This window comes from Canis lupus, chromosome 17 (assembly GCF_048164855.1).
Source record: "Canis lupus baileyi chromosome 17, mCanLup2.hap1, whole genome shotgun sequence".
Taxonomy (NCBI): Eukaryota; Metazoa; Chordata; class Mammalia; order Carnivora; family Canidae; genus Canis; species Canis lupus.
The window spans coordinates 10,295,609-10,314,365 of record NC_132854.1 but is presented as its reverse complement, the minus strand read 5'-3'; the positions used below and the strand labels follow the sequence as shown (position 1 = coordinate 10,314,365).

Here is an 18,757-nt window from a genome sequence, read left to right as displayed (position 1 = left end):
CTTCTAGGACACCCCAGGTAGACTACATTCCCTCTCCACTACCACTTCCTCACTACCACCATCCCCCCTTTTTCCTCTTTTCTTTTTTCTTCTTATTTGTTTTTGTGTTTTGTGTTATTTTTATTACTTTGTTTTAAAATTTGTTTTTCACTTTAGCAGTCCTTTTATTTTGCTCTGTTCTTTTTCTTTTATTTTCTGGTCTCTAACCTCTTTGGAAGCATCTAGGGTGTATTTTATTTAGGTTGTGGTTGATATTTTTGACTCAGACCGCTCATACAGCCACTCTGCACTGAACAAAATGGCTAGAAGGAAGAATTTATCACAAAAGAAAAAAACCGAAAACAATACTCTCTGCCACAGAGTTACAGAATTTGGATTTAAATACGATGTCAGACATTCAATTCAGAAGTACAATTATAAAGCTACTGGTGGCTCTGGAAAAAAGTGTAAAGGACTCTAGAGACTTCGTTACTGCGGAATTAAGATCTAATCAGACTGAAATTAAAAATAAATTAAACGAGATGCAATCCAAACTGGATGTCCTAACTGCTAGGGTTAATGAGGTGGAAGAGAGAGTGAGTGACATAGAAGAGAAGTTGATGGTAAGGAAGGAAGCTGAGGAAAAAAGAGAAAAACAATAAAAGCCCAAGAGAAAAGGCTTAGAGAAATAAGTGATAGCTGGAGAAGGAAGAATATATGTCTAATTGGGATTCCAGAAGAGGCTGAGAGAGAGAGAGGACCACAAAGTGTATTTAAACAAATCATAGCTGAGAACTTCCCAAATTGGGGGAAGGAAACAGGCATTCAGGTCCAAGAGATAGAGAGGACCCCCCAAAAAAATTCATAAAAACCATTCAACACCTCGACATTTAATAGTGAAACTTGCAAATTTCAAAGGTAAAGAAAAAATTCTTAAAGCAATGTGAAACAAGAGATCCTTAACTTATATGGGGAGAAATATAACATTAACATCAGACCTCTCCACAGAGACCTGGCAGGCCAGAAAGGGCTGGCATGATATATTCAGGGTCCTAAATGAGAAGAACATGAAGCCAAGAATACTTTATCCAGCAAGGCTCTCATTCAGAATAGAAGGAGAGATAAAGCACTTCCACGATAGGCAGAAACTGAAAAAAAAACTGGATCTGCAAGAAATATTAAGGGGGACTATGTAAAAGAAAGAGGGAGCCCAAAGAAACAATCCACAAAAACAGGGACTGAATAGGTAACATGATTGCACTAAATTCATATCTTTCAATAGTTACTCTGAGTAGTTACTCTGAACGTGAATGGGCTAAATGATCCCATCAAAAGACGGAGGGTATCAGACTGGATAAAAAAGCAAGACCCATCTATATGCTATTTACAAGAGACTCATTTTAGTCTTAAGGACACCTCCAGCCTGAAAATGAAGGGGTGGAGAACCATTTACCATTCAAATGGTCCTTAAAAGAAAGCTGGGGTAGCAATCCTCATATCAGATAAATTAAAGTTTATCCCAAAGACTGTAGTAAGAAATGAAGAGGGACACTATATCATACTTAAAGGATCTATCCAACAAGAGGACCTAACAATTATGAATATTTATGCCCCTAATATGGGAGCTGCCAAGTATATCAATTAATAACCAAAGTAAAGACATACTTAAATAATAATACACTAATAGTAGGAGACCTCAAACGGCACTTTCAACAAATGACAGATATTCTAAGCAGAACATTACTAAAAAAAAAACAAGGGCCTTAAATGATACACTGGACAAAATAGATTTCACAGATATATACAGAATTTTCCATCCAAATGCAACTGAATACACATTCTTCTCAAATGCACATAGAACTTTCTCCATAATAGACTACATAGTGGGTCACAAATCAGGTCTCAACTGATACCAAAAGATTGGGATTGTCCCCTGCATATTCTCAGACCACAATGATTTGAAACTTGAACTCAATCACAAGAAGAAATTTGGAAGAAACTCAAACACATGGAGGTTAAAGAGCATCCTACTAAAAGATGAATGGGTCAACCAGGAAATTAGAGAAGAATTAAAAAGATTCATGGATGCTAATGAAAATGAAAATACAACTGTTAAAAACCTTTGGGATATAGCAAAAGCAGTCCTAAGAGGGAAATACATTGCAATACAAGCCTCCCTCAAAAGATTGGAAAAAACTCAAATACACAAGCTAACCTTGCACCTAAAGGAACTGGAGAAAGAACAGCAAGTAAAGTCTACACCAAGCAGAAGAAGAGATAATAAAGATTTGAGCAGAACTCAATGAACCAGAGACCAGAATAACTGTAGAATAGATCAACAAAACCAGGAGTTGGTTCTTTGAAAGAATTAATAAGATAGATAAACCCTTAGCCGGCCTTATTAAAATGAAAAAAGACTCAATTTAATAAAATCACAAATGAAAGAGGAGAGTCACAGCCAATACCAAGGAAATATAAACAGTTTTTAAAATGTATTATGAGCAGCTATATGCCAACAAATTAGGCAATCTAGAAGAAATGAATGCATTTCTGGAAAACCACAAATTACCAAAACTAGAACAGGAAAAAATAGAAAACCTGAACAGATGAATAAACAGCGAGGAAATTGAAGCAGTCATCAAAAACTTCCCAAGACACAAAAGTCCAGGGCCAGATGGCTTCCCAGGGGAATTCCATCAAATGTTGGCAAATTGAACACCAATAAAAAATAAATTTATTATTAAAAAAAGAAGAAACAATACTTATTCTACTAAAGCTGTTTTGAAAGATAGAAAGGGACAGAATACTTCCAAACTCATTTTATGAGGGCAGCATCACCTTAATTCCAAAACCAGACAAAGACTCCACCAAAAAGGAGAATTATAGAATAATATCCCTGATGAACACAGATGCAAAAATTCTCAACAAGATACTAGCCAATAGGATCCAACAGTACATTAAGAATATTATTCACCATGACCAAGTAGGATTTATCCCCCGGATGCAAGGGTGATTCAACACTTGTAAAATAATCAACATGATAGATCACATCAAGAAGAGAAAAAAACAAGAACCATATGATCCTCTCAATAGATACAGAGAAAGCACTTGACAAAATACAGCATCCATTCCTGATTAAAACTCTTCAAAGTGTAGGGATGGAGGGAACATTCCTTAGTATCTTAAAAGCCATTTATGAAAAGCCCACAGTGAGTATCACTCTCAATGGGGAAAAACTGAGAGCCTTTCCCCTAAGATCAAGAACATGGTAGGGATGTCCATTCTCACCACTGTTATTCAACCTAGTGCTAGAAGCCCTACCCTCCACAATCAGAAAACAAAAAGCAATAAAAGGCATTCAAATTGGCAAAGAAGTCAAACTCTCCCTCTTCGCAGATGACATGATACTCTACATAGAAAACCCAAAAGACTCCACCCCAAGATTGCTAGAACTCATACAGCAATTCAGCAACATGGCAGGATACAAGACCAATGCCCAGAAATCAGTTGCATTTCTATACACCAACAATGAGACTGAAGAAAGAGAAATTAAGGAGTCAATCCCATTTACAATTGCATCTAAAAGCATAAGATACCTAGGAATAAACCTAACCAAAGAGGTAAAGGATCTATACCCTACAGAACACTTCTGGAAGAAATTGAGGAAGACACAAAGAGATGGGAAAACATTCCATGCATATGCATTGGAAGAATAAATATTGTGAAAATGTCTATGCTACCCAGGGCAATTTACAGGTTCAATGCAATCCCTATCAAAATACCATGGACTTTCTTCACAGAGTTGGAACAAATAATCTAAAGATTTGTGTGGAATCAGAAAAGACCCCTAATAGCCAGGGGAATATTGAAAAAGAAAACCAATGCCGGGGGTATCACAATGCCAGATTTCAAGCTGTATTACACAGCTGTGATCATCAAGACAGTATGGTACGGACAGAAAAACAGATGCATAAGTCCATGGAACAGAATAGAGAACCCAGATATGGGCCCTCAACTCTATGGTTAATATTTGACAAAGCAGGAAAGAATATTCACTGGAAAAAGGACAGTCTATTCAATTAATGATGCTGGGAAAACTAGACATCCACAAACAGAAGAATGAAACTAGACCATTCTCTTATACCAGACACAAAGGTAAATTCAAAATGGATGAAAGATCTAAATGTGAGGCAAGCATCCATCAAAATCCTAGAGGAGAACACAGGCAATAACCTTTTTGAACTTGGCCACAGTAACTTCTTGCAAGATATATCTATGAAGGCAAGGGAAACAAAAGCAAAAATGAACTATTAGGACTTAATCAGGATAAAAAGGTTCTGCACAACAAAAGAAAGCATCAACAAAAATAACAGACAACCTACAGAATGGGAGAAGATACCTGCAAATGACATATCAGATAAAGGGCTAGTATCCCAGATCTATAAAGATCTATAAAGAACTTATTAAACTCAACAGCAAAGAAACAAACAATCCATTCATGAAATGGGCAAAAGACATATGAACAGAAATTTCACAGAGGAAAACCTAGACATGGCCAACAAGCACATGAGAAAATGGCTCTGCATCACTTGCCATCAGGGAAATACAAATCAAAACCACAATGAGATACCACCTCACGCCAGTGAGAATGGTGAAAAGTAACAAGACAGCAAACAACAAATGTTGGAGAGGATGTGGAGAAAGGGGAACCCTCTTGCACTGTTGGTGGGAATGTGAACTGGTGCAGCCACTCTGGAAAACTGTGTGGAGGTTCCTCAAAGAGTTAAAAATAGAACTGCCCTATGACCCAGCAATTGCACTGCTGGGGATTTACCCCAAAAATACAGATGCAGTGAAACGCCGGGACACCTGCACCCCAGTGTTTATAGCAGCAATGTCCACAATAGCCAAACTGTGGAAGGAGCCACAATGTCCTTCAACAGATGAATGGTTAAAGATGTGATATATAGAGCAGCCTGGGTGGCTCAGCAGTTTAGCGCCGCCTTCAGCCCAGGGTGTGATCCTGGAGACCCGGGATCGAGTTCCACATTGGGCTCCCTGAGTGGAGCCTGCTTCTCCTTTTGCCTGTGTCTCTGCATCTCTCTCTCTCTCCTCTCTGTGTATTCTCATGAATAAATGAATAAAATATTAAAAAATATGTGATATATATATATATAGGAATATTAAGTCAGCCATCAGAAGAGACAAATACCCACCATTTGCTTTGATGTGGATAGAACTGGAGGGCATTATGCTGAGTGAAATAAGTCAATTGGAGAAGGACAATCATATGGTTTCACTCATATGTGGAATATAAGAAATAGTGAAAGGGACTATAAGGGAAAGGCGGGGAACCGAGTGGGAAAAATTAGAAAGGGAGACAAACCATGAGATACTCCTAACTCTGGGGAACAAACAAAGGGTTGGAAGGGGAGGTCAGTGGGGGATTGGGGTAACTGGGTGATGGGCACTGAGGAGGGTACTTGATGATATGAGCACTGGGTGTTATACTATATGTTGGCCAACTGAACTTAATAAAAAATGAAAAATAAATAAATTTTAAGAATAAAAAAATAAAAAGATTTTTAAAAGGTAAAAATGAAAAGAGTAATGCATTGACTGTGATCCCTCTCTTTTAAGAATAACACACAATGAATTACATATAAAGAGAATCACTGAGCCATGAGTAACTTCATGTTATGCATCATCTCATTAGATTCTTAAAATCCTAGTACAAAATAAAGCCCTTTACCACCAAAATTATGTAACTAGAGATGCTGATACAGCCAGTAAAGGAAAGCTAAGATTTGAGTCAAATCTATCATTTGTAAACCCTTATATCCATACTGCTATTTCCTTATACCAATGGCTTCCTAAATAGCATAATTTCAAATACTTTAGAGAGACAGTATCATCTATATATTTTTATCCTCTGTGTGAAGGTTAGTAGTATATAGAAGGGATATCCTCTGACAGAACTTTTCTTCCTTTGCTTTTTCCTTCTTTTCCTTTTTCTTGTTATTTCTTATCTCTCCATAGTGCCAATTGCATGCCATACCTTCCTCTTCTTATACTCCTGCTTTCCACATCATGTCCTTTCTTTTCACTCCTTTATATCTTTAGAACACTTCAGGTTAATGACATCCTGAATATCGTCACATTGTAATTTGATCATATAACATTTATTCTGCATCCCATAAATTCACAGGTGCCAAGCTTGGGCCAACCACAGTGCCAGGGCCATGAGTTCACCTGTAGGTGACATAACTGACCCTACTCTGGCCATGAAGCTGGCCAGTCGGACTATCTTCCTCCTTCCTGGATATCCCAAGGCTTTGTGTCTTACACAATTTATTTGACGTTTTAAATATTCTTATACATCATATTTTCACCAATTCTGGAGTTATGCCCTATTTTTAAAAACCTCAGTATGGATAAAGAGATGTTTTGTTTTGTTGAAATTAATATGAAAATATTATTAAACTAATTTAGATTTTTAGTGCATTTTGTTTACAGGACACTCACCTTGACAATACCCCGGATGTGCATTTTTGCTATCATCTCTGCTGTGTAGAGAAACATCAGTAAAGTATCCAGAGTAAAAGTCACATACTGAAGAGGGGGGTAGTGTTCGAATGTCATGGGTGTGTTCATACAGACAGAAATGACGCTGATGATGGCACAGATGCGCAGCAAAGAGTGAACCCACTGAAAAAAAAAATGGTCCAAAGTTATCCTTTGACACAATAAAATGAGATCTTAAACTTGTGTTATAAACCACTCTATTTGGAAAATGTGATATTGAAATTAAAATATCTCACCGGCATGGAGAAGGGAAAGTAGGAAACTTATGTCTGTTAAGTGCATACAACATGCTAAATATTTTCACATATTTTACATCATTTAATACTGAAAGCAGCCTAATTTCCACATGAACACACTAAAATGGGAAGGTTAAAAGTCTCTTAAGACTTTTCTGTGCTCCTGGAGTTATTGAGAGCCAGGGCCTTGTTGTGAACTTAGGCAGGCTACTGCAATGCCTCTGATCTCTCCAAGGCATCGGACCACAACATAAGGAGATTCTGATCCCATTAAAACAGGAGAGTCAGTACCTTACTTATATAGAAATGTTATGTGCTATTTATTACTTTTATACTTTTTATATATTGGGTGCACCTAGAATTGGAAACTTATACTTACCATAACTTCCCTGGTAGCTAGCACAGTGGCCTATCCTCGTGGATTGCCCATGTTTTTAAGAATGACTTGATATATAGCACTTCCCATGTGTCAGGCTTTCTTTCCATTTGTATGTTATATGTAGCATTCTCAAATAAAACAACATACTTCAAAAATCTGACCACATTCCACATTCTCAAAAGATAATAAATGGACTTTCTTCCACATTTTAGAGAACATTTTGTAGAAATTTAGCCCTGATAGCTTTTCTAAAATCCCAAAAAGTGTTTGTGCAGTTCTAAGAGTGCACATGTTGTCTGAAGATTTTCCTTAACTTCAACATAAAGATAAACATGTATAGGCATGTGTTTGTGTGTGTGCATATACGTGTGTATGTGCAGGAAATACGATCCCTCATGTAGAATATTTTATTATAAAAACTAACACCTAAGCTAAAAAATTAGTAAATGGCATCTGCATGCTACCCCCACAAAATTTATATTACTAGTTAATTAGAACACAATTCTTAAACATAATTTATTTTTTTCTTAAACATAATTTAAATGTGTTATTTATTGATTATGCTGGATATATCTGCAGTCGTATTAATCCTCTAACATTATACTCCCCCTGAAAGAGATGTCACAGTTTCATGGTATATGTCTTCTCAGCTGTGCAAGCTAGAAGCATTCATGATGAAAAATTGAAGACTGTCAAGAACTTTGAGGAGATTCAGACACTTGTAGGCTAGTGAGTGGGTTATAATATTAATCTGACAGTTATAATATTTGCATGAAGACATAATGTCATTAATTCTATACCATGTAAGTCACTGATGACTCACTTCATTTTAAGGGTTGATGCACTTTTCATGCAATTTGGAAGACCTTCAATAAAGTGCAAATTTAGCTTGATCTGGATCTCCAACACAAAGGATCTAATTACACAAAAGAGCTTCAAAAGATGGGCTCTTCCACAACAAATCTATTTTGAATTTAAAGAAAGAATCCTAATTAAACATTAATCATTTTAGTTACTGCTTCCATGGCTATATCTATAATGGTACCTCTTGGAGGTTCTCAGAAAGCCTTATATTTGGTGGGCACTCAGAAAAAGTTAGTGAATGCTTTATTTTCCATCTTGATCCATTTTCTAAACATGAATGACAGACCTACTATGGGTAAGAAATTATGTAGGGCTCTGGGGCCACAAATATGTTAAATATGCTTCTGACTCATCACTACTTAGCAGTCTGATATGCATAATATACATTTATATTTATATGTAACAGATTTTTACTTACATACAAATGTAAAAATAGGAAAAGTGGAAAGAGAAGAGGTTCATTCTGCATGTTGTGGAGAGGGTTAAATGAGGAACCATTCAGAGGCTGACAGGAGTGGGCTGACATTTGAGCCAGCCCTTAATGGGTCAGGAGGACTTGACTCATCAGAGGCTGGGGAAGGGCTCTGGGCAGGGAAGCAACGTGAACTGGCTGGATGTCTTGGAGGAACGGGAAGACGCTGATGAGGCTCAAGTGGCCAGTGTGCAGATCCAGGAAAGCACAGTTGCTCTGCTGGCGTTTAGAGCCAGATTATAAAAAGTCCTCATTGTACTGCTAACACATTTTAATTTGCAATGTAGGTAAGAGAGATGTTTCAATGACTGTACAGAAGGGCAATGTGAACAGAAACGGGAATGCAGGAAGAAATGTGAGCATGCTGGACACATAGTCTGAAAGGCAGAATGGATGGAGAAGACCGCAAAGGGCCAGGAACATGGGCAGGTGATCTTTATCCTGGTCAAGGGAAAGACCATGAGTGTGAGGGTAGCAGTTCATTTCCTTACTTCAGCCTCTGCTGTGTGTTCGGTCCTGAAGTGGAGCCCATCCGCTGTGGTAGGGCTGAGCTTCCAAGACCTGTGGACATGCCATCCCACCTTCTGGCTGCTACGCTCTCTGTTCAGTGATACTGTCCTAGATGTTCGCCTCAAGTTCTCATTAGCTTCATCAGGCAGAGAAGGTGCCAGAATTCTTCAGAGACACTATCCACTATCTCATTAACTTTTACTTTTACTCAAACCTTGTGACTCAGGAGGTGACCTTTCATTCCAAACATTTGATTATCGCCTCACACATTTGTGCATGCTCAGATCTCTAAGTAAAGGAAACATGATAGAACAGATTACTCATCTGGGACTCCAGCTTTGGATCAGTCTGCGAAGTGGCATTATCACTGCATGGCATGACTCTGAGAACAGCATGTGCAGTGGGGGGAAGGAGGGAGCAGACCACCTAGCAGACCTTCCTATGTGAATAACTCCCGGTGGTACCTCTTTATTTCATCTGAATTATTCTCCACTTCCAGACTCTGAGACTCATCCATATTCTACTGCACCTCAAACAGTCATTTCAAAGCCAAAGGGATGTGATTTTTGAATTATATGTATTAAATTTCCTTTATATCAGCATGTGCTTCTCCACTCTTCAAAAAAGAAACTTACTGGCTTATTAATCCAGAGTATGTCAGCGTTGTCGGACAGAGATTCGTCGGGACCAAAGTCAGTAACTGGCTGGGCCTCCACCCTGGAGCTCTGCTTCCTTTTGAGCATGCTGAAGTTAGCTTTGGTGAGCAAGTACAAAACTGCAGTCTGGAGGAAGAAAGGCAGTTCTGTTAGTCACCTAAACCATCTTTACCCTGAGCACTTCAAAAACGGAGTCCCCCGTGTATCCATATGCATTCATTAATTATACACATGTTCTACTACACAGAATATAATAAACGCATGCAAGAAGAAATTATAAAAGGGTAAGATAAAAATATCAATCCAAGTTGAGCTTTTTTTCCTCTCAACCCAATGGATCATCCTGTGCACTGCCTAAACAGTTTGCCTGCCCGTGTAGAGAGCACTAGTCTAGTCTAACTGGGGTAGAATAGCTTTGCCTTTTTGAATATATATATTAGTAGAACATTTTTTGAGTCCTAGAGCCGTCTCTACTTAGAGGCGGTCTGTGCCAGGTTACCGATCCACTTGAAATACTAGGATCTTCCCTCAGAATTTCCCCCAGGGTTAATTCAATGTGACACTCACAAATGTCTATTTCCAATGATAGTTTCAAACAGAATTGCCAATTTTGTCCTTGACGTAGAGGATATGGGGCAGAACCTGTTCTAAATGTTTTTTTTTCTTTTTTTTTTTTTCTTTTATAAATGCTGGGGTTGCTCCAGTTCTTCCAGTTACCTTGAAGTAAATCTAAATCTCACCAGAGAGATAAGATGCCTGCTTGTGATATAATGGAGAAGAGACACAAAGGCAGGTGGCTCTGGTTACCCTGAGTCCACAGACAGATTTAGTTGACTAACACCTGGATTAGTCTCAAAGGAAAGGAGCAAGGCTACAGTTTTTTGGGTATATACTATATCTGGGACACTTAGCAATGGTATTTTACGTAAATCTTTACCACTGACAATAGACAGGAAAACATCTTGTCTTTTCCTGCCAGCTGAGAAATTCCAGCCTCAGGGTGGTTAAGAACTCAACCAAGGCTACTCCAGCAAACTTGAATCATAAAAGAATCTACATCTGACTACAAAGTCTAAGCTTTTGCCAGGGACCAAACGGATTCTGAGGACTGATCAGAATTTCACAAGGCAGATAAAGAGAAGGAAGAGGTCCGGGCAGCTCACTGCTGTGGAAATGCCAAGTCAGGAAAACACAGTAGTTTTGCCACCATGAAGGTGCACTGGCTCTCCTACCTGAGGCTACTTGGGGCTAGACACCGAACTCTAACCAAAGGACAATGAGGACCATTCAGTTCTCAAAGGAATGCAAGAACTAGAATGTGTTTGTAGTATCTGTAAATTTATGCAGGTGCAATTTTCACCGGGAAAGAGAACAAGCCCCAGCAGCTCAGAACAAATCAGCTTGGACTTTGATTCTCTGTGTTTGGGTGCCTCCTTCTATGTCCAGGCTCTCCTTGAGGTACCTAGGTAGGTGTGTCTGCCCAGCCCTCTGATTCCCAGAAGAAATCAAGCTAATTGGCTTTAAGATGTGGTAGGTGTTTCTACACTATCTTACCCAGAATATTGGATTTGAATATGGGCTTTGCAGTAGGCTGCACTAATTAATTTTATTTTACATAATTGGAGTTAGGGACTCTTGACATCGATATGTAAATATATGCAGAATATTCAAATTATGCTTATTCTCTGATTTACTATGGAGGGAAACATCTGGTGGCCTCAATTTGGGATGCTTCTTGAATGACAGTCTCCTATGTATATGAAAATGGGATACAGAATCTTTTAGAAATCCTTCAAAAATGATACAATACAAAGGAAATAAAGACTGGTTGTACAAAGTTGTTCAAAGATGATACAAGGACATTTTATAGACCTAGCCACCAACCATAATACCTTTTTCGCTGTGCCAGTGAAGAGACTCATCAATGGCCATTTATTGCTCTTATGATCTGGCCATAAGTTATAGTCTGAAAAATTTTTGATATATGAATGTTATACCTTCATATATGAATCCCATGCCCCTTTTATTATAAACATCCCAATTGAAGCAAAGCCGATTTTTGATTATGGTTTTGTTTATCTAAAGAAGTAGACATCCAGAATTATTTTTTATTAAATCCCTATGCTAGCTATTTTGACCCACCAAAATCACACATGATGAATAATATTGTCATACACTTTGACCCTAATTTTACCTACTGTGAAAATGCCACCAAATTAAACAGTGCCCAAGAAAACTATGTGTTCAAACTTCCATGGAACCTAGTTAATACACACATACACTAAAACTCAACAACTTGCTCCTGAATCACTGAAATCTTGGCTGATTCAATAATATTAAACATTATGTTAAGCACCCAAGTAGTAAAGTAAATTCAAATTACATATGAAGAACTCAAAATTAATTTGAGGCAGTTGATTATAAAAATTTTCCTTTCTACACAGAAATATGATTTTACACATTCATTCATGTTGAATCAATAAAACTGAGTACAGCAAACCTATTATTCCCCTGATAAAGACTAGCAGGGATATTTAAGTATCCTAGGAAAGCTGACTATTTTGATAGGAAATTGCTTCTGTGTATCGTAGCCTTATCACTATGATGTATTTATAACCCAATATATTTTTTTTCTGTTTACAGAAGTGCGCTTCATAAGGCAGTACACTAAATTTAAAAAGCAAGGCTTCCAGTAGTTTTTCCACCCTTATTTAAAGTAGTTGCTATTTAAATGGCTCAATAATGGGAGAAGGCTACACAGTTATAGTATATTCATTGATAAATCTTTTACTTGGAAACAGCTAATGGCAACGCCAAGAGAAAAGATATTTTGGTTCACTGCTCCCTTTTATATGGTTACAATCCAGTTTTATACTCTGTGATAGCAACGTTTTACTTCTATCAGCATACACTTTCCTTAGGACATTCCAGTTCTCACTTGACCAACTGCAATTAATATACTCAGTTTTCTTTAATTGTGAAGTGCTTGCAACACTTAGGGTCATTTCTTCTCCTTGTAACCCTCTTGGGTTTGCATTAAACTCTTTTGAATCTTCTATCTTCTAAATGATGGTTTACAGTATGTCCTTTACCTGTTGTCCCTTGGGTCTGTCCTCTGTACTTAATCCCTTAAATGAGCATCTGTTCCTACAGTTTCCATCACCATCTGTTGGCGTCTGGCTCCTGACTTGTCCATCTACACTGCTGCTTCACCCTCAGATACAGGCCGTACCAGCACCATCACCATTTGAAACTCAACAGGACAGGTGGTTATCAGTCCGGCATTCTCCTTCACCCTTTCCTCTCAATTCTCAGATCCTACTGCCCTGAGCTCTTCGGGTCCTTGAGTGCAGATGCTCACATGTGCAGAAGGACTACATAGATTCTGTGTCCTCATGAACATGGCCTTCTGCCTAAGCCCCCATTACTAGAATCCTTGCTCAGCCATGGACTTCGGGTCTGGATTGCCACCAACATCAAGCTTTCTAATATGTCCTGTCCTTTTTATCAGAAATCAACTTCCCAGAACATTGATCTGATCTCTCCTATAACACAGAAAACTTCAGCCTATCCCTTCGTTTATCATTCATTCATTCACACAGAAGAGACGGCATATCTACTTCGGTATTAGGCATTGTGACATATGCTGGGTACACACCAGGAATAGCAAAGGCATTTGGAACTCACAGACTGCCTGCCTTTGTGACTTTGTGTTGTAAAGACACTCTGCCCTACCCAGTTTTACTTGGATTTCCAGTCATACTCAAACCTACACGCTCCACTTGAACTAGCTAAGCGTCCCATCACCCCCTTACACAATTTCTCGGTAACTTCCGATCCTTTATTCCAGCTGTGTCCTCTTCGTGGTCTGCTACCAATCCCACATCAGTTCTTTATATCCCCTAGCTTAACTCATGCAGAGTTTTTAAAAGGAAATTAAGAAAACAAAATGTTCAATACTATCCTTTGGGCTCCTCACCCCAAGCTTTATTGTCAGGTCTTTGGAAGAGGAGCCTTCGTTGATAGCAGAAGTTTCTCATTCATCCATGCTTGCATAACATGCATTCATTCAAAAAAAATTGATCCAACTATTGTGTTAGTTGATATGAATTTAGCAGTAACAAAACATACTTGGTCTCTTTTCTCCTAGAATTCCAAAGCCCTGTGCTCTTGACACAGGCAACAACATGTTTAATTAAAGGCAGAACAGCTGATTAATTAAAGAGAACCTCTCGCCAATGCATACTCATCCTTCAAATCCCATCTAATGGTATTCTTATTTTTTCACTACTTACTGCTAGTTCTACACTACCTCCCTGGGCAAGGGGTATTTATTTAACAGTTGATTCCCAACATGCACCTGTATATGCACTGTCAGACATGATGAGATTCACGTGACAAGCCAGGACAGCTGACTACTGGTCTCTTCCTAGATCTCATATACCTACATCTTAAATTAAATGAAAAAAAATATTTTATTTTCATTACACAAGCAATGCAGGATAATTATGAAAAAAAAAACATAAAAACAAAATGAGGAACAAAGTGAAAGCCATCCGGAATTCCACTTCTAAGAACTCAATTGTTTTTGCAAAGTATCTGTTGAGTGCATATATTGTGGTAGCCCCAGGGCAAAGTGCTGCAGACAGAGCAATAATCGAATATACTCCCTCTCCTCATGACACTTCTTTAGCTGGGGCACTTATTCTCCAATGGCATATGGACGGTACCTCTACTATTTTCTTTTCCATATATATTTTTCCATGCATATATTTATTTTAAAATGGCTGCATAAACACTGTCTTGTAACCAGCTGGTTTTTTCCTTCATTTAGGAGTAGCTTATGAACATCTTACTCTGTCAATAAATATGCATGCATAAAAAATCCTAACTGTAAATAAACACTACCTTCAAACATCTGCCTTTCCTTGTCTTTCTTGTCTCTTAAGTTCATTTACATCATTATATGTGCAAGGCCTTGCCAGGTAAACAGATAAAAACACATCTTTCTAGATTAGGTATCAACATTGAATTTGCAGGTGAGAAAGGTATCACCACATATTTTGGAAGACAACTGAATTTGATGTTATCAAAATTTTTGAGCATTACAATCTTATTTCTTATTTCAAGTATCTCTATTTCTCTTTTTTGTTGTTGTTTTGTTTAAATGGCTGCAGAACCCGAAACAACAAACCACTGATATCCATATTTGAACAAGTTTTCTGCCTTTTTCCATATGCATATTTAAATATTCCGTTGTACTTCAGCACATCATAATAACAGTTTGAAGACAAAGGGGATGTTTATTCCTGATGCTGGAACTGCCAAATGCCATTATTTCTGTAAATACAGACTCTACATTTTGGCTGGCCAAATTTCCTTCCCAACAGAAGGGGTCCATTCAGAACAAATGAATATAGCATCACGCATTTTATGCCATGCTTGAATTAGGGAACAAACCCTGCTATTTTGGTCTTTTTTTTTCCTGTGATCCAAAATCTGCCCTGCCTCATGCTTATCCACCCTGTCCACTCATCCTTCCTCTGATCCCAGGACACAGTGGAGCCCCACTGCACCTCCTCTGCCAGCTGAGTGTCCTCTCATTCCATCTTGAATGGCTGAAACTCCTCCCTAGTTCAGCAAGCCCAGAACTAGGTTCTTGGTTCTCTGCTTTGGGAAACAAAGGTCAAAGATCAGTGTTCTGGACTGTCTCAGCAATCCACGGCCACCTCTGTGAGCTCACCCCTTATAGCCTCTGTAGCCTCATACGTAGCACTTTCCCACCCATACTCCAACGGCCCAGCATCCCTTGCTTAGTGGTGCTCAATAATTGCCTTTGATCTTAATAATCAAAACTGTTTCAGGAAAAGTATTACAGACATAATTTGATATGAAGCTGAATGTATACTTTCCAGTCTGAATGCTTTACAAAGAAGAAAACAATCCTCAAACACACATATATACATACATACATACACACACACACACACACAGAAATCTACAGGAAAAAAAAACCCCACAGTAGTGTGATGAAATGATTTGGAAGATAAGGATTATGAGGTCATCAGTAGATTTCCTCTCAAAATCCATCAACTGCCATGTAAAAACAGACTCCTTCCAACAATGTTTACTGAGGGTTTGCCAGGTAGCAGGCCTTGTTCTAAGTACATCGTGCATCATGTCATTCCATTCTTACAAGGACCATTTCACAGATGAGGGAGTTTAGGCACAGAGGTGAGTCAGGGATAGATATTAACCAAGACAATGTGGCTTACAGAACTATTAAATTTAAAATTAACTGTAAGAGTGGTAATAAAAAGAAAACTACTTTTTCAACATAGTCTCATCATACAACCTAGTGATTATAAACTCTCTTGGCATCAATTATTTTTTGTGAAAATAGTGCAGACATTTCTATTTTTTCTATTTCTATTTTCTTAATCCATTTGTATTATATGATTCATTTTATGGTTCATTCGAGTCACACGTTTATAAAAATGTGGGGTTTTTTTTTTTCCTGGCAAGAATTTTAAAAAGTCTCATTGAATCTATCTAAATGTCATTTTCAGGTTTCTGAAGTCATTATTCATTATCCAGTCTTTTTCCTCGAGGGTGATTTCTAGAAATGTTCTATTATGTTTTTATCATCTTTTCTCTAAATTTCAAAAAAAAAAGAGAAAAAAAGCATTTACCAACTCTCATTTGATAATCTTACATCTCATAGGAAACAGACAGCTGTCTTAATTTCCTACAGATGGCAGATTTCTTAATTTCCCAGAGTTTAAGTCTTATAAATTCTTTTTTCTTTTCTTTTGTTTAGAGAGAGTGAGCACATACCCATCTGAGTGCAATGAGGGGAGGGGCTGAGGGAGTGAGAGAATCTCAAGTAGACTGCACACCCAGCACAAGCGGGATTCAGGGCTCAATTTCATGACCCTGAAATCATGACCTGAGCTGAAATCAACAGTTGGACACTTAACCAACTGAGCCACCCAGGCACCCCTAGTCTCATGAATTAGTTGACTGAATATGCTAAGAATGTGAAAATAGAAACTAGATCCCACTAATGACACCTGGGCAAAAGAGTAAATGCATTCTGCAGAGAATACACTTCTTAAATGAAGTCCTTCTGCCATACTCAAAATCCACAACTCAGAACACAATCAAGGTTGTGATATTGTTTTGTAGTGGTTGTTCTTGCAGCAAGGAAAATCCAAACTAAATGGAAGCTATCAATCAGAAGTTAGCAAGTAGTAGCTGTTTAATCTGAAAGTTTCTAATAATAATCCATTGGACCATCCTGAGAGGTGGCTGGCTGCTGTATGGATGTTCTCAGAGAGCATTACTACATTTTGTGAAGTTTGCAGATAGGATTCTTGCACCATCTGGAGTTGCAATACATTCCATCCCAAGAAACTTCCAATAACAAAATCTATTCTCACACTCTTGACGCAGCTCCTAATTTTATGCATGTGATCAATTCTTAGGGTAGGGTCATAGTCCATAAACCACTGTATATAATATTAGAAAAGAATCAAGCCTTAAGCATTTGGTATTCTCTTTTGTTCTCTCCACTTGAAAGATGAAATCAAATATTTATGGAAAGTTGGCTCTGTGCCAGGCACAATTCCAAGGCCTTAAAGTTTCTCTGAAGTAGTTTTTCGTATTATCTCCATTGTACAGATTACAAAGTCTGAGGCAAACTTGCCAAATCCATATGAGTTGGAAACAAGTTTGAATCTAGGCAATCTGAACTTCAAGAACTTTTGTAAATTTCAAACGTTTTGTAACAGTGATAAAATTCATTTGTGACTTCTTTAAAATAATACAATGTGAAAATAATTAATTGTGAAGTGTGCACAAATTACACCAAACATTTGTTGAGAGTTTATGATGTGTGAGGCTAAGAGCTTTGCATGGATTATCTTGCCTACTTCTTGCCCTGCCCCAGTAAGGCAGGTGTTCTGTTACTCCTATTTAATAGGTTAAACTGAGAGAGATGGTGGAAGTGCCCTGCCCAAGGTCACTTTCTGATCTTTACCCCCATGATCTTCAGCTCTCTTTCAGTCTGACTTTTCCAAGGCTTGGTGACTAGAATCATCTTTCCCAGAGATCAAGGATGGAGATTCTCCAATTCTTGCCTCCTCCATGTCTGAGTAGTGAAACCAAATTTGAGCATGGCTGCCCCTAGAGCTGCAAGGTCAGTCATCACAGGCCACTCTCAAGCAAGCCTGTCATCAGTCCCCTTTGCTTATGCATTTTATGGGCCAGTCACATCTTTCCCTCTAATAGGGCTTCTGCTTGCAGAAAAAGCAGGTGGCTCTGTTGTCTCCTCTCTCAAAGTAGCCTGAGTTTTATGTCTGATCCAGCAGTCAGCAGAGCACATCACTTTAGCAGGAGAGCTAAGCCATCATTGAAATGTTGACTGCTGGGGTCACAGCAGCAAGCTCTCTCGGACTCTCTCCAAATGCACTTTTCATTTGGGTGCTTACTCATCTACAACTTGGCCTTTGCTAAATCAGGATGTAGCCCTGTAAAAACAGAGTGTTATATGCATGGTCCAGTCTCAGCAGGACTGCAGGGGCCACCCAAGTTGGGACACCAAGCAGAGGAAGTGAAACATTTCAAAAGGCCACCTCTAAACCCAGCTCTTTCTTTCTCTGTTCCTTTTGTCAGCGCACTGATTAAAACCAGAAAATGGTGCCCCACTTTTTATACTGACTCTGCTCCCCAAATCCCAAAGAAAAACAGCATATTACTTTTTTTTCTGGTTCTTTCTACGAATGCTTCAAAACTCTCATGACTTCACTAAGAATAAGAATTCTGTTTTGTTTCATTTTTAATTGTGACAATTGCATTTTCTTTGACCTTTAAAGATCACTGGATTTGGAAAGCAATTCAGGATAGACTAGGATGACCCAGCACCCCTTTGCTGTTATACCCTGCATCCCAAACTAAACTGGCCCAGCAACAGGAGAGGATGCAAGGCTGTATTTGTGTCACCTAATCACTGTATTGTAAAAATTGAGGCAATAAGCCTCTCTCCAGCCTTTACTCAGAAAATCCAATCAATGCT

The 18,757-nt window shown here is 38.4% G+C and overlaps 1 protein-coding gene across 5 annotated transcripts in view; it reads right to left on the bottom strand.

The window, feature by feature from the left end:
* NALCN (sodium leak channel, non-selective) overlaps positions 1-18,757 on the bottom strand; it is a 320,799-nt gene that overhangs the window by 291,399 nt on the left and 10,643 nt on the right. For all 5 annotated transcript variants that reach the window (XM_072782467.1, XM_072782462.1, XM_072782463.1 and 2 more), the window contains exons 2-3: positions 9,661-9,807; positions 6,505-6,687 (exon numbers count right to left, since the gene is read on the bottom strand). In XM_072782467.1, coding sequence (XP_072638568.1) covers positions 6,505-6,687; positions 9,661-9,807 — 330 coding nt within the window. The remainder of the gene's footprint in view (positions 1-6,504; positions 6,688-9,660; positions 9,808-18,757) is intronic.